Source organism: Ranitomeya imitator, chromosome 9 (genome assembly GCF_032444005.1).
Source record: "Ranitomeya imitator isolate aRanImi1 chromosome 9, aRanImi1.pri, whole genome shotgun sequence".
In the NCBI taxonomy this organism is placed as follows: Eukaryota; Metazoa; Chordata; class Amphibia; order Anura; family Dendrobatidae; genus Ranitomeya; species Ranitomeya imitator.
In genome coordinates this window covers 32182449-32198043 of record NC_091290.1, presented here as the reverse complement: position 1 = coordinate 32198043, position 15595 = coordinate 32182449, and the positions used below count along the sequence as shown (strand labels likewise).

The following is a 15595-nucleotide window of genomic DNA, read 5'->3' as shown; positions in this document are numbered from 1 at the left end:
ATCTGCAGAATAAAGGGGAGCACTGTGGCCGCTTCACCTCTAGGCACATCGGCTCATCTGTACCCACGACTGTGTTCACTACGACAGCTGAAATAACTGAAGGTACGGGCACACAGCTGCGCCTTAATGGCTTGCGTGTCACGTCAAAGTCGTAAAAAAGTGATCACAGTGCAGATTTTTGAAAGGTACTTTAAAAAAATAAAAATAAAAAAATACTAAAAAAACGTTTAAATTGCCGTTCTAGAAAGACAAAAAACAAAACGTTCACATCTAAGTGACTTACAGCCTGTTAAACCCAGTTTCGCAGACTTTTCCAGCCGGAGTGAGCAGTAAATAAATGCCTTTTTAAGTCTATTCTGAAAATTGCCTGTTTGATCCAATTCCATTATAAACACTTCTCGGCAATTCCTGAGTATCTCTAATGGGTAGATGCCGCTGTACTTGAACTGCTTAACCTCATTCTCTCGTAATCAGCAAATGTGATTATTCTCATTTGTAATTTTTTTTTCCATAAAAAAAAAAAAAGGGAGATGAACAAATAAAGGCTTTAGAAGCTATAAAACCACAGTCCTTAACATAGACCTGTCATCACTCCGGAACCTGTCCCTTTTAATAAATGGGTTTGCCAGAACATAACTTTTCTGGAGAATCTTTTCTTAGTTCCTCTTATTGTGCCAAGAAATGTATGACTATATTGACCAATCGTTACCATTATCTTGTCAAAGAGGTTTGTACCTGCACAGTTTAATGCTGTGGGACTCTTGTGGACTCAGGAGGAGAGGGACCATCCAGCTTGTTATCCACGCAGAATTCCTGTAACTGTGATGATATAGGGGCTGCATTAGGACTCAGCGCACACATGAAAGGCGCCAAAGCTGAGCAATACATAGAGGTGTTAGAACTACATATGCTCCATCCAGACAGGAAGGAACTTCCATATTTCAGTACGACGATGCTAAACCACATACTGCATCATCACAACAGCAAGACTCCGCGGAAGAAGAGTTCGGGGCCTGCAGTACAGACCTTTCACCAATAGAAAACTTTTGGCGCATCACGAAACGAAAAATCCAGCCAAGATCCCGGAGTGTGGAGTATGGAAGAAATTATACAACAGTACTGAGCAGTGTAGATGTGAACCCAGCACTGGGGTTAGGTGAAAAACTGGTTTCCTCAATCTGTTCCTCCTCATTCCACATTTTCTCTTCATAGAGTATAAAAGGAAGTGTAACCTGACCCTTCACTGTACCGGCAGCCCATCTTGTCCGAGAAAGACGGAAAAGAGCTGTATTTTCAAAGTAGATGACGAGGGGACAGTAGAAGTGTCACATAAGTGCAGAAAGTAGCAGAATTCTCTGATAAGTGACGCGGCCGTCTAGAGAGCACAACCTCGATCAATACAAGTGAGGCTGCGCCCGCTAGATGGGTTCCGGCAGGGAGTATAAGTAACACTTACGTACCGGACGGTCCCGGCTCAGACAACGGCGAATCCTCGCAGCACACAGTGCGTGAGCTGAAGGGATGCATTAGTCCGCAGTCACACGGAGTGACTGCAGATTTTTCAATTTAGAGCAGACAAATCCTTTAATGCAAAGTTTGTTGCATGAGCAAATCCGTTTTAATCAATTAATCGAAAAACAAGGATCGGAGGTAAGCTCCATGTCTGCGTCATAAAGAAATAAGAAGCGGCGGAGAGTATGAAATCAGTAACTGATGGAACAACTATTTAAATCGCATACTTTGATGACGTGTCAAGTGGAGCCAAACCCTATTGGTGTAAACATTACACACCGTTAGGGTTCAGGAAGCTGCAGGGTTTTCAAAATATTTCGTAAAGGATGCACAACTCCTTTAATATTAATTTGCAAAACATCCAAATTTATGCTGAATAACTAATATATTTACATAAAAATATAAATCCATATGCAAAAAAACCTCCAACATAATTACTATGGGGTAGAGGCCTTAGTACCCATTAGATAGGTTGGCCAAAGCTACCAATTTCAGTGGGCTCAGTTAAACATCTTATGTCTATGAGGCCTCTTGAATCTCCCTCGATTGAGGAGGACAGAAGAATGATCTGACCTGATTAATTTCTTGGTTTTAGTTGGGAAGATAAGCCACTTCCAGAGGAGTCCAGCAGAAGCTCTCTTACAGAGGACAAGAACACAGGCGCCGAACATTCTCGATCCCAGAGAGAGAGTTAACGTTTTGCCAACGGCCATCTAATGTGTATAAGACCTCCCGACACTCTCTCTCGATTGATGATGTCGAGGGAGAGTAGGATCTAACCTGTTGAATTTCCTTCTTTTTGTCAGAGAGGTAAGCCACTTCCATAGAAGCCAGCAGGAGCTCTTATAAAACACAAAGGCGCCGAACATTCCCGAGTCCAGAGAGGAAGCTGAAGTTTCGCAGACAGCTATCTAATATTTATGGCCGGTTATACCCCTAAAAAAAAAAAAAAAAGTCTCTACTACTGCAAAACCCCAACTCCCATTTCTTTCTTTGAGAAATCTAGCATAGGTTCCGCTACAGTTCTCATGGCGCTACGATACTCTGGCCACAGTTTAACATCTCTGCCCGAGATCACCGTCTGCATTCCGGACGCAACGACCAGATGTTCCTGCCAAAAACTGGAGTTCTTCTTTATTCGCGCAGACAGACAATACGGAGAACGCTGCTGCAGCCTTCTGTAAACTTCCCCCAACAACCCCCAGGTTTACAATTGCAGATGTAAATGTTTAAATCCCCGCGACATAATGATATCCAGAGAGAAACCAGGAGACATGATGTAAGGTCGGCTCGAATGCAGAAAACCTATTGAATTCTGGTTGGCAATAAGCCTTTGCTTTTATTATTTTTTGTTAACCCTTTCCAGCCACAGCTATTTTTCGCTTTACCCACCACTCACCCCCATCCAACTTACAATTTATGGTAAAACTTAGAAGAAATGAAAACTGGTTTATGTTGCCATATTCATTAACTTGGAGATCTGTAGTTTATATTGGGGTACATACGATTTGGCTTTTTTTACCATATTTTTGGGGGAGACCAGGTGACTGAAAAACGACATCTCTGGCATAAACGTGGGGTGATGGGAAGGAAAATTATCTAAAAGGCCTTGGCCCTAAAATGTTTTTATTTAAAATAGTGCCTACTTCTGACTGTTTGAATGACCATTGTAAAAACTAATTATTTCAAGATGGGGGTGGGGGGTGGCTATCTCCTATAAGGATAACCCTTAAAATGAGACTCGGAGACAACGGCAAACGGCAAATCTTGCCTGGAAAAAATTGGAGGTGGCAGTCTAAATTCGCTGCAGCACCTACCACAGGAAAAATGTAGTATTGCATGCAGCTATTGTAACTGCACATAATAATGGATGGTCGGAGTCCACCAGGACATAAGCACTTAAGTCTGTGTGCACCAAGTCATTCAGTGGCGCCGACATACTGTAGGAGCAAGGCCGCCGACATACTGGAGGAGCAAGGCCGCCGACATACTGGAGGAGCAAGGCCGCCGACATACTGTAGGAGCAAGGCCGCCGACATACTGGAGGAGCAAGGCCGCCGACATACTGTAGGTGCAAGGCCGCCGACATACTGGAGGTGCAAGGCCGCCGACATACTGGAGGAGCAAGGGCGCCGACATACTGGAGGAGCAAGGCCGCCGACATACTGGAGGAGCAAGGGCGCCGACATACTGGAGGAGCAAGGGCGCCGACATACTGGAGGTGCAAGGGCGCCGACATACTGGAGGAGCAAGGGCGCCGACATACTGGAGGTGCAAGGGCGCCGACATACTGGAGGAGCAAGGGCGCCGACATACTGTAGGTGCAAGGCCGCCGACATACTGGAGGTGCAAGGCCGCCGACATACTGGAGGAGCAAGGGCGCCGACATACTGTAGGTGCAAGGCCGCCGACATACTGGAGGTGCAAGGCCGCCGACATACTGGAGGAGCAAGGGCGCCGACATACTGGAGGAGCAAGGGCGCCGACATACTGGAGGAGCAAGGGCGCCGACATACTGGAGGAGCAAGGGCGCCGACATACTGGAGGTGCAAGGGCGCCGACATACTGGAGGAGCAAGGGCGCCGACATACTGGAGGTGCAAGGGCGCCGACATACTGGAGGAGCAAGGGCGCCGACATACTGGAGGAGCAAGGGCGCCGACATACTGGAGGTGCAAGGGCGCCGACATACTGGAGGTGCAAGGGCGCCGACATACTGGAGGTGCAAGGGAGCCGACATACTGGAGGAGCAAGGGCGCCGACATACTGGAGGTGCAAGGGAGCCGACATACTGGAGGAGCAAGGGCGCCGACATACTGGAGGAGCAAGGGCGCCGACATACTGGAGGTGCAAGGGCGCCGACATACTGGAGGTGCAAGGGCGCCGACATACTGGAGGTGCAAGGGCGCCGACATACTGGAGGTGCAAGGGCGCCGACATACTGGAGGTGCAAGGGAGCCGACATACTGGAGGAGCAAGGGCGCCGACATACTGGAGGTGCAAGGGAGCCGACATACTGGAGGTGCAAGGGCGCCGACATACTGGAGGTGCAAGGGAGCCGACATACTGGAGGAGCAAGGGCGCCGACATACTGGAGGTGCAAGGGCGCCGACATACTGGAGGTGCAAGGGCGCCGACATACTGGAGGAGCAAGGGCGCCGACATACTGGAGGAGCAAGGGCGCCGACATACTGGAGGAGCAAGGGCGCCGACATACTGGAGGTGCAAGGGCGCCGACATACTGGAGGTGCAAGGGCGCCGACATACTGGAGGAGCAAGGGCGCCGACATACTGGAGGTGCAAGGGCGCCGACATACTGGAGGAGCAAGGGCGCCGACATACTGGAGGAGCAAGGGCGCCGACATACTGGAGGCGCAAGGGCGCCGACATACTGGAGGCGCAAGGGCGCCGACATACTGGAGGCGCAAGGGCGCCGACATACTGGAGGAGCAAGGGCGCCGACATACTAGAGGCGCAAGGGCGCCGACAGAGGCGCAAGGGCGCCGACAGAGGCGCAAGGGCGCCGACAGAGGCGCAAGGGCGCCGACAGAGGCGCAAGGGCGCCGACAGAGGCGCAAGGGCGCCGACAGAGGCGCAAGGGCGCCGACAGAGGCGCAAGGGCGCCGACAGAGGCGCAGGGGCGCCGACAGAGGCGCAAGGGCGCCGACAGAGGCGCAAGGGCGCCGACAGAGGCGCAAGGGCGCCGACAGAGGCGCAAGGGCGCCGACAGAGGCGCAAGGGCGCCGACAGAGGCGCAAGGGCGCCGACAGAGGCGCAAGGGCGCCGACAGAGGTGCAAGGGCGCCGACAGAGGTGCAAGGGCGCCCCCGCACCAGAGAGGAGTGCAGGAGTGCTTTATTCTACATAGAGGAATATAGTAATTGAGAGGGTGTTTGTGTAGTTGACAACCCCTTTAATTTTAACATGTGAATAAGGTAGGTTGCGGCAGATGGGCATTTACTGGTGCATTTCTTAATTTATAGCCCTATTTAGTTGCCAGTATGGCACAGTGTGACGACCCCCAAAACTGTCCATGTGGTATAAAGTTAAAGTTATATACAGTTATTTAAGTTGCTTTAGAAAAGTCTAATGGGACATTGAGATCCGCCTGACAAAATATTCGATGTATTCTGACTTCAGCCACTTACTCTGGTGAAAGTGAAGGCTCAAACCTCGATGTTCTCAAGACGAGGGTCCGAGCTCCTTACAAAACATCAGCTCAACCTTTGGACCAGCTGCTCCTTATTTAGTAGCTAGTAAGTACTATTAATACGACCGCCTTTCAGTCTTCTCTATTTTAGTACGTCCTATCTTAGGTGGGATACTCTCATCGTTATCTCTGGGGTAAGGCTACACGAGATGACACTTCGTAAATGAAGGTCGTTCTATAAAACCACTTATGACATTACGTTGATTTATACGGCAGTTTTGCGTGTGAGAATAACGGCCAAGGTTCTGGTCCTCCTTCTCCTCTAGTTAGTTCGCTCACTGAATTTCCTTTCCATTGATCTGCGTAAACCTGCCATGATCAGCCAACTTGCTGATCTGAAAAAACTGATGGGTATACATGAAGAATAGCACTATTTCTACCTATATGACTTATATACTACATTTTCATCAAGTTTTCCCCTCTGCAGGTGCCATTTCGTAATTTCAGTTGTCGCTAAGCTAGTGGGTGTATAGTAGATGCTATGAGGTCTTCCGTGCACTGCCCACACAGAAAATAAGGAGTCTGGTTCTTCTGTTGTATGCAGCACATGTTTAGAAGCCACATGGAGGACATTATACATCATTACTGAGCAGTGTAGCTGTGAATCTAGTACTGGAGAGAGAAAATTACTAAAGCTGCGTGTCTATGCCTCTCACTCTCTGCTTCTTTCCCTTTTCACTCTCTATAAAGAAAAAAAGAGAAAGAGGGAGCGTACCCTGTGCAATACCGCAGAGTGATCAACATTATGGCAAGATGTATGTCCCTCACCTGGATGAGTTGTGTGCGGCACAACTCCGATGTAGACATAAAGCCAAAAGATAGAAGGCCTCTGCTCCACCAGCTGCAATCGCACCCAGCTGATGGAGGAGAGAATCAAGACGCGAGAAAAAATGGCGGCGGTGGTGTCCGGGCGCTACCAAAGACGAGCGGTGAACCAAGTGTAGAGGATCAGACTTACGGTATTTTAAAAAGCTTTAAAACAATAAGTTGCGAAGTTGGATCAACTACTTCTTCAGGTCCTACAGGTCCACCGTTACTACGCGGTAGCACCCTGACACCATAACCGCAAATTTCCTTTCGCTCTCTGTAGACTTCAATAGTCAGCTGTAACATGATCTCTCAGTGATCTGGCAATTCACCTTGTTTTGGCCAAAGTAGATTTTATCTGTGTCCCCCCCCCACACTTGTAATACTGATTGAGGCACAGCTTTTTGATTATTTAAAGGAATTTTCCAACTGATGACACTTATTCTTAAAAGGGATACAACTGATTAAAAAAGACAAAATCAAGGAAATTATAACTTACCCTCCCCGCGTCCCTGGTTGATTGGCTGAGCAGGCATTTCCAGCGGGTCAGGAGCTGGAAGCAAAGAACAGCGGGGACCCCCGTGTAAGCGTCAGGCATGGGGGGTCTTTGAGAGCAAGTATCATTTATGTGATTATTTTTAACCAGTTGGAGTCCTTTAAGGGTATGTTCAAACTGTGTCTTTTTTTTAATGATCTTTTTAAGTGGGTCCGCTCCGAAAAACGGTCTAAAAAGAGCGGCCCTATTAATTTGTCTGGGAAAAGACTCGCTGTTCATATGCTCAGGCTTTTGGATGTCTTTTAGAAGACATCAAGCTTTTAAAAGAAGTGGCCTGACCACTCTTCTGACATTTTCTGCAGGGAAAATGGCCAATACCTTATGGTAGAAGTTGATGGGAAGACTAAGAAGATGTCCGGGGCTTCTTTTTATCAACATTTTTTTCATTGTTTAATTTTTTTTTGTTAAAAAACAAAAAAGTGCCAAAAAGGTTAGAAAAACAAAATATATCCCCCTTAAAAAAACAACAACAAAAAACAGTAAAAAAAAAAAAAAAAGCAACCAAAAAAAAAAAAAAAAAAACACTTCTAGCTTACCAAACTCCAGAGAAAGTAAGCGATTCCTGATGCAACGGATGTTTTTGACTGCCAGAAAAAGACGCAGTCTGAACACATCCTAAGAATCAATTTTAAATTGGGAATAAACATGTTCTTACATCGAGTATTTGCTGCATTTTTGAAGTTGCAGATTTTCTGCACCTATGCTGTAAATTAGGTTACTTGGGCTTTTTCATTGTGTTTTTTTTCTTACATTCGTTTTTATTAAGTTTTTGACGCTGGGGTTTTTGGTCTCTTTTTGGTGTGTCATTTTTTAAATAAAGTTGCTTTATTTTTGATACAAAACTTTATTGATAAAGATGTGTGCGGATTACACATGCAGGGATTACCTGTTTGTTAGACAATCCATGCATGGTAGAGTCTGTCGAACAGCTGCAAGGACTCGAACATATTACTCGAGCACGCCAAAGTCACTCGGTTAGCACCAGAGCATGCTCAGATAACACCTTATCCCAGCACGTTCACTCATCACTAGTTTTTACTTGCAAATTTTTTTTGCATCTAATGCAAATCTATGGGAAAATCTGCACATAAACCTCATCGTACCCGCAAGAGAAATTGACATGTAGTGGATTTCAATCACACACCGAAGCGAAAAATAATTAAAAATAATAATTAACAAACATGATGCGAATATATAATTGGCTGGAAATCCCTTTTAATAACTCCGGTACATGTGGCATGCAAAGGCTCCAAATAATATGTGCATAAATCTGCTGCTAGAAATTTGTTTCCAATTTGTTCTCTCTGATGAAACGTGTGCAAATTTGGCCTAAAGCAAGTTACAAATGTATAAAAAAAAAAATTAAAAAAATCCTGAAATGTGTGAACACGGCGTTCCAGGCGGGAGAGTGTGCCAGAGCTACCCGAAAGGAAACTTCAGCCTGTATTCATGTGGAGGGTCCACGATGGCCGGTGTGTCGCCGCGGTTTTCCCACTGCTCCCCGGCACAATCACTTCATATTGAAAGGAAACAGTGTTTTGTCTGCAAAACTTTGCGACCATTCCGATCGGCCACTTTGGCTTGCAGGTAAAATGTCTATTTTCCCTATAGAAATAACTGATTGCGAGGGGGAGCGCTGAAATGATGGCAGCAAGACAAGTGCTTATGGTTGGAGACCCGAGAGTTGTTAAATGAAAGAAATAAGTAAAAATTCACATGTTGCGTTTTTATTGCGGTACTCTGCAAATCAAGGCAAAAAACGCTGTGGTTTTGCTGAAATTTTGGAAAATCGTGGCAAAAAATGCAACGTATGAACCCACCATCAGGTTGGAAAATCGATGCAGCAGTTTTTTTTGTTAGCCAAGACGTAAAAGTGTCAGGATAGAAAACCCAAAGTAATATTCCTGGAAAATCAAAAACGCAACTAGAGTTGGTGCGAATCGATTCACAGGACCCGATACACCAGCCACGCCAGTAATCAGGAGCCCCGAGAAACGCCTCCTACCTTCACACATCCGCGTCTCTTCTTCTGATTAGCCGGCCTGGCGCAACGTCGTGGTGGCACATCAGCTGCCATCTGCATGGAAGTCCTCACCAACATCGAATGGATTTGGTGCAGATTTCCCTGCACTAGCACAGCAACTCCAACCCTCGTGGATGTCCCATTATGTCGGATTCATGCGTATAACACTCGAGATCCAAGTACGGGCCACGATGTCCACGCCAGCCACAGGTCTCCTGATCTGAACTCAACAGGATCAAATAAGCCTATGAAACTTTTGAGTTTGAATCAGGAGAGGCAGCTGGTGGGGACTTCGTGGTCCATACTTGGCACAGACGTGGCTGCACCGTCTAGTGCCGGACAGGGTGGAGGCAGACGCGGCTGCACCGTCTAGTGCCGGACAGGGTGGAGGAAGACGCGGCTGCACCGTCTAGTGCCGGACAGGGTGGAGGAAGACGCGGCTGCACCGTCTACTGCCGGACAGGGTGGAGGAAGACGCGGCTGCACCGTCTAGTGCCGGACAGGGTAGAGGAAGACGCGGCTGCACCATCTACTGCCGGACAGGGTGGAGGAAGACGCGGCTGCACCGTCTACTGCCGGACAGGGTGGAGGAAGACGCGGCTGCACCGTCTAGTGCCGGACAGGGTAGAGGAAGACGCGGCTGCACCATCTACTGCCGGACAGGGTGGAGGAAGACGCGGCTGCACCATCTACTGCCGGACAGGGTGGAGGAAGACGCGGCTGCACCGTCTAGTGCTGGACAGGGTGGAGGAAGATGCAGCTGCACCGGCTAGTGCCGGACAGGGTGGAGGAAGACGCGGCTGCACCGTCTAGTGCCGGGCAGGGTGGAGGAAGACGCGGCTGCACCGTCTAGTGCCGGACAGGGTGGAGGAAGACGCGGCTGCACCGTCTAGTGCCGGACAGGGTGGAGGAAGATGCAGCTGCACCGGCTAGTGCCGGACAGGGTGGAGGAAGACGCGGCTGCACCGTCTAGTGCCGGACAGGGTGGAGGAAGACGCGGCTGCATCGTCTAGTGCCGGACGGATGAGGGGACGCGTCTGACACCGGCTAGTGCCGGATGGATGAGGGAACGCGGCTGACACCGGACGGATGAGAGGACGCGTCTGACACCGGCTAGTGCCGGACGGATGAGGGAACGCAGCTGACACTGGACAGATGAGGGGACGCGGCTGACACCGGCTAGTGCCGGACGGATGAGGGGTCGCGGCTGACACCGGCTAGTGCCGGACAGGGTGGAGGAAGACGCGGCTGCACCATCTAGTGCCGGACAGGGTGGAGGAAGACGCGGCTGCACCATCTAGTGCCGGACAGGGTGGAGGAAGACGCGGCTGCACCATCTAGTGCCGGACAGGGTGGAGGAAGACGCGGCTGCACCGTCTAGTGCCGGACAGGGTGGAGGAAGACGCGGCTGCACCGTCTAGTGCCGGACAGGGTGGAGGAAGATGCGGCTGCACCGTCTAGTGCCGGGCAGGGTGGAGGAAGACGCGGCTGCACCGTCTAGTGCCGGACAGGGTGGAGGAAGACGCGGCTGTACCGTCTAGTGCCGGGCAGGGTGGAGGAAGACGCGACTGCACCGTCTAGTGCCGGACAGGGTGGATGAAGACGCGACTGCACCGTCTAGTGCCGGACGGATGAGGGGACGCGGCTGCACCGTCTAGTGCCGGATGGATGAGGGAACGCGGCTGACACTGGACGGATGAGAGGACGCGGCTGACACCGGCTAGTGCCGGACGGATGAGGGGACGCGGCTGACACCGTCTAGTGCCGGACGGATGAGGGGACGCGGCTGCACCGTCTAGTGCCGGATGGATGAGGGGACGCGGCTGACACCGTCTAGTGCCGGACGGATGAGGGGACGCGGCTGACACCGGACGGATGAGGGGACGCGGCTGACACCGGCTAGTGCCGGACGGATGAGGGGACGCGGCTGACACCGGACGGATGAGGGGACGCGGCTGACACCGGCTAGTGCCGGACGGATGAGGGGACGCGGCTGACACCGGACGGATGAGGGGATGCGGCTGACACCGGCTAGTGCCGGACGGATGAGGGGACGCGGCTGACACCGGCTAGTGCCGGACGGATGAGGGGACGCGGCTGACACCGGACGGATGAGGGGACGCGGCTGACACCGGCTAGTGCCGGACGGATGAGGGGACGCGGCTGACACCGGACGGATGACGGGACGCGGCTGACACCGGACGGATGAGGGGACGCGGCTGACACCGGCTAGTGCCAGACAGATGAGGGATCACGGCTGACACCGTCTAGTGCCGGACGGATGAGGGGACGCGGCTGACACCGGACGGATGAGGGGACGCGGCTGACACCGTCTAGTGCCGGACGGATGAGGGGACGCGGCTGCACCGTCTAGTGCCGGACGGATGAGGGGACGCGGCTGACACCGTCTAGTGCCGGACGGATGAGGGGACGCGGCTGACACCGGACGGATGAGGGGACGCGGCTGACACTGGCTAGTGCCGGACGGATGAGGGGACGCGGCTGACACCGGACGGATGAGGGGACGCGGCTGACACCGTCTAGTGCCGGACGGATGAGGGGACGCGGCTGACACCGGACGGATGAGGGGACGCGGCTGACACCGGCTAGTGCCGGACGGATGAGGGGACGCGGCTGACACCGTCTAGTGCCGGACGGATGAGGGGACGCGGCTGACACCGTCTAGTGCCGGACGGATGAGGGGACGCGGCTGACACCGGCTAGTGCCGGACGGATGAGGGGACGCGGCTGACACCGGCTAGTGCCGGACGGATGAGGGGACGCGGCTGACACCGGCTAGTGCCAGACAGATGAGGGGTCACGGCTGACACCGGCTAGTGCCGGACGGATGAGGGGACGCGGCTGATGGAAGCGGCACACGTTCGGGTACATTTCAGGCGTTTCTGCCATGATGACTACTGGTATAAACCACAAAATGAGAAAATGACCGAAAATCGCGTTCTGCGCTCGGCCCATTTCTGCCACCTCAGGAACCCGCGGTAACGCCACATCCTCATTCACATCCTGAATACGCGGATAACCCGTCTCTGCGCCGTATCCGAGGACCACGTACTGGGGGGGGACCGTGGAGGACCGTCCTGGTGGCGCCCGTCACCTCCATCATTAACCCTTCGCCTCCAGGTGACAGGACGTCTGTCTTTCAAGTTGCACCAAACTGGTGAAAGATGCTACAAAGTTTTTCTGCCGCGTTTTGACGCGTGTTCAGACGGCGCGGTGGAATATGGCGCAGGCGGCACAACATGGCGCAGGTAACGGTGAATGTGCCGGGGGGTCGGCGCCATGTAGCTGCCGGTCAGTGTGACAGCACCGGGCCCTGAGGCCCCCACATACAGGGGATGGACACCATTCCGGGACGGAGCCATTGTTAGCCCCTCATCTGACACACACAGCGCTATACATAGGGGCGCAGCGATAACACAGGGTGGACCACCGGCCCCGCTCCTACCTCGCTACTCCCGGTCACAGAGACGGACACCGGGCTCCGCTGCTCGCATCCTCCTCCTCCTCCTCCGCCAGGCGCAGCTACAGCTGAGGGAGCAGCGCCCGACAGCGCTCAGAACCGACACAAAGCCACGCCCCCGCAGCTGCCAGTCACATTGGAGCATGCGCACAGCCAGGCCCAGCGTGCGGACTGCTGGCCTCCTATTGGTTGCCGGGATAACCCTCTTATTACTAAGCGCAACACAAAGTAAAAAGACGGGGAATTAGCTCAAATGGTAGAGCGCTCGCTTAGCATGCGAGAGGTAGCGGGATCGATGCCCGCATTCTCCAAAAAAAATTTTTTATTTTTTTTTTCTTCACAGTTCATATTCTCATCATTAAATTTGAGGAAATTACAACATATCGTGATATAAAGACAAAAAGTCGTGACTGGGCTCTTTTATAACTGGATTGAAGATTTTTTCAGTTATAAAAATCCCTTTAAACCTCTCCTCTCCAGGGCAAATATTTTTTTTTTAATTTTTTTGCGCTTTTCTTTTTTTTTTTGTTATGTTCTCCAAAATGTACGAGTTGATTTTTTTAAAATTATTTGTAGTTTTAATTTTAAAAAAAGTGAGGTGAAACCTCTCTTAACCCCTTCACCCCTGGGCCATTTTCAGTTTTAGTTTTTTTTCACTCCCCTTCTTCCCAGAGCCATAACTTTTTTTTATTTTTCGGTCAATATGGCCACGCGAGGGCTTGATTTTTTTGCAGGACGAGTTTAGTTTTTGAATGAATGATTGAATTTACCCTATGATGTAGAGATCGACAGCGACAGTTGACATGTTAACAGCCGCGGGTGGATCGTGATTCCACCCGCGGCTGTTAGGGGCACATGTCAGCTGATCAGGTCAGATGTAATGTGCCTGAAAAGATGCAGGCTCAACACCGGAGGCCGCACCAAATAAGGACCCCCGACATATGACATATATATACACGTCATACGTCATAAAGGGGTAAAAAAATATATATATTAATTTCGTTTTTATGGCAGCATTCATCGTGCCGTGAAAATGACCCGGTAATGATTCAGTATGGTGACAGCGATACTGAACTTGTACAGTTTTAAAACATATTTTTAGTTAAATTAAAAAAAAATTGTGTCACCATCCGACGAGGCTTCAATGGTGCCTGCGTGACAAACCTGGACAACCCCTTTAAATGGCTAAACAATAACAACTCAGCAGAGAGTATCACACATGATGGTTTTAGATACACGGCTCAGCAGATAGTATCACACATGATGGTTTTAGATACACGGCTCAGCAGATAGTATCGCACAGGAGAGGATTAGATACACGGCTCAGCAGACAGTATCACACAGATGAGGATTAGATACACGGCTCAGCAGATAGTATCACACAGGAGATTATTAGATACACGGCTCAGCAGACAGTATCACACAGGAGAGGATTAGATACACGGCTCAGCAGACAGTATCAGACAGGAGAGGATTAGATACACGGCTCAGCAGACAGTATCACACAGGAGAGGATTAGATACACGGCTCAGCAGACAGTATCACACAGGAGATTATTAGATACACGGCTCAGCAGACAGTATCACACAGGAGAGGATTAGATACACGGCTCAGCAGACAGTATCAGACAGGAGAGGATTAGATACACGGCTCAGCAGACAGTATCACACAGGAGAGGATTAGATACACGGCTCAGCAGACAGTATCACACAGGATAGGATTAGATACACGGCTCAGCAGACAGTATCAGACAGGAGAGGATTAGATACACGGCTCAGCAGACAGTATCACACAGGAGATGACTAGATACTCGGCTCAGTAGACAGTATCAGACAGGAGAGGATTAGATACACGGCTCAGCACACAGTATCACACAGGAGAGGATTAGATACACAGCTCAGCAGACAGTATCACACAGGATAGGATTAGATACACAGCTCAGCAGACAGTATCCGACAGGATAGGATTAGATACACGGCTCAGCAGATAGTATCTCACAGGATAGAATTAGATACACATCTCAGCAGACAGTATCACACAGGAGAGGATTAGATACACATCTCAGCAGTCAGTATCACACAGGAGAGGATTAGATACTCAGCTCAGCAGACAGTATCACACAGGATAGGATTAGATACACAGCTCAGCAGACAGTATCACACAGGAGGGGATTAGATACACGGCTCAGCAGTCAGTATCACACAGGATAGGATTAGATACACGGCTCAGCAGACAGTATCACACAGGAGATGATTAGATACACGGCTCAGCAGACAGTATCACACAGGAGAGGATTAGATACACGGCTCAGCAGACAGTATCAGACAGGAGAGGATTAGATATATGGCTCAGCAGACAGTATCACACAGGGGAGGATTAGATACACGGCTCAGCAGTCAGTATCACACAGGAGAGGATTAGATACACGGCTCAGCAGACAGTATCAGACAGGAGAGGATTGGATACACGGCTCAGCAGACAGTATCACACAGGAGATGACTAGATACACGGCTCAGCAGACAGTATCAGACAGGATAGGATTAGATACACGGCTCAGCAGACAGTATCAGACAGGAGAGGATTAGATTCTCGGCTCAGCAGACAGTATCACACAGGATAGGATTAGATACACGGCTCAGCAGACAGTATCACACAGGAGATGACTAGATACTCGGCTCAGTAGACAGTATCAGACAGGAGAGGATTAGATACACGGCTCAGCACACAGTATCACACAGGAGAGGATTAGATACACAGCTCAGCAGACAGTATCACACAGGATAGGATTAGATACACGGCTCAGCAGACAGTATCACACAGGATAGGATTAGATACACAGCTCAGCAGACAGTATCCGACAGGAGAGGATTAGATACACGGCTCAGCAGATAGTATCTCACAGGATAGAATTAGATACACATCTCAGCAGACAGTATCACACAGGAGAGGATTAGATACACATCTCAGCAGTCAGTATCACACAGGAGAGGATTAGATACTCAGCTCAG

General features: G+C 50.3%; 1 protein-coding gene across 4 annotated transcripts in view; it reads right to left on the bottom strand.

Moving 5' to 3' along the window:
* Positions 1-12709, bottom strand: part of LOC138649584 (USP6 N-terminal-like protein) — a 64856-nt gene extending 52147 nt beyond the window's left edge. Inside the window, exons 1-2 of one of the 4 annotated variants that reach the window (XM_069740103.1) lie at positions 12573-12690; positions 7027-7080 (exon numbers count right to left, since the gene is read on the bottom strand). In XM_069740103.1, the coding sequence (XP_069596204.1) occupies positions 7027-7063 (37 nt within the window). In that variant the 5' untranslated portion in view covers positions 7064-7080; positions 12573-12690. Of the gene's footprint in view, positions 1-7026; positions 7081-12572 lie in introns of all 4 variants that reach the window. The other 3 variants (XM_069740106.1, XM_069740105.1, XM_069740107.1) reach the window with 3 other exon arrangements.
* Between the last annotated feature and the right edge of the window lie 2886 nt (positions 12710-15595).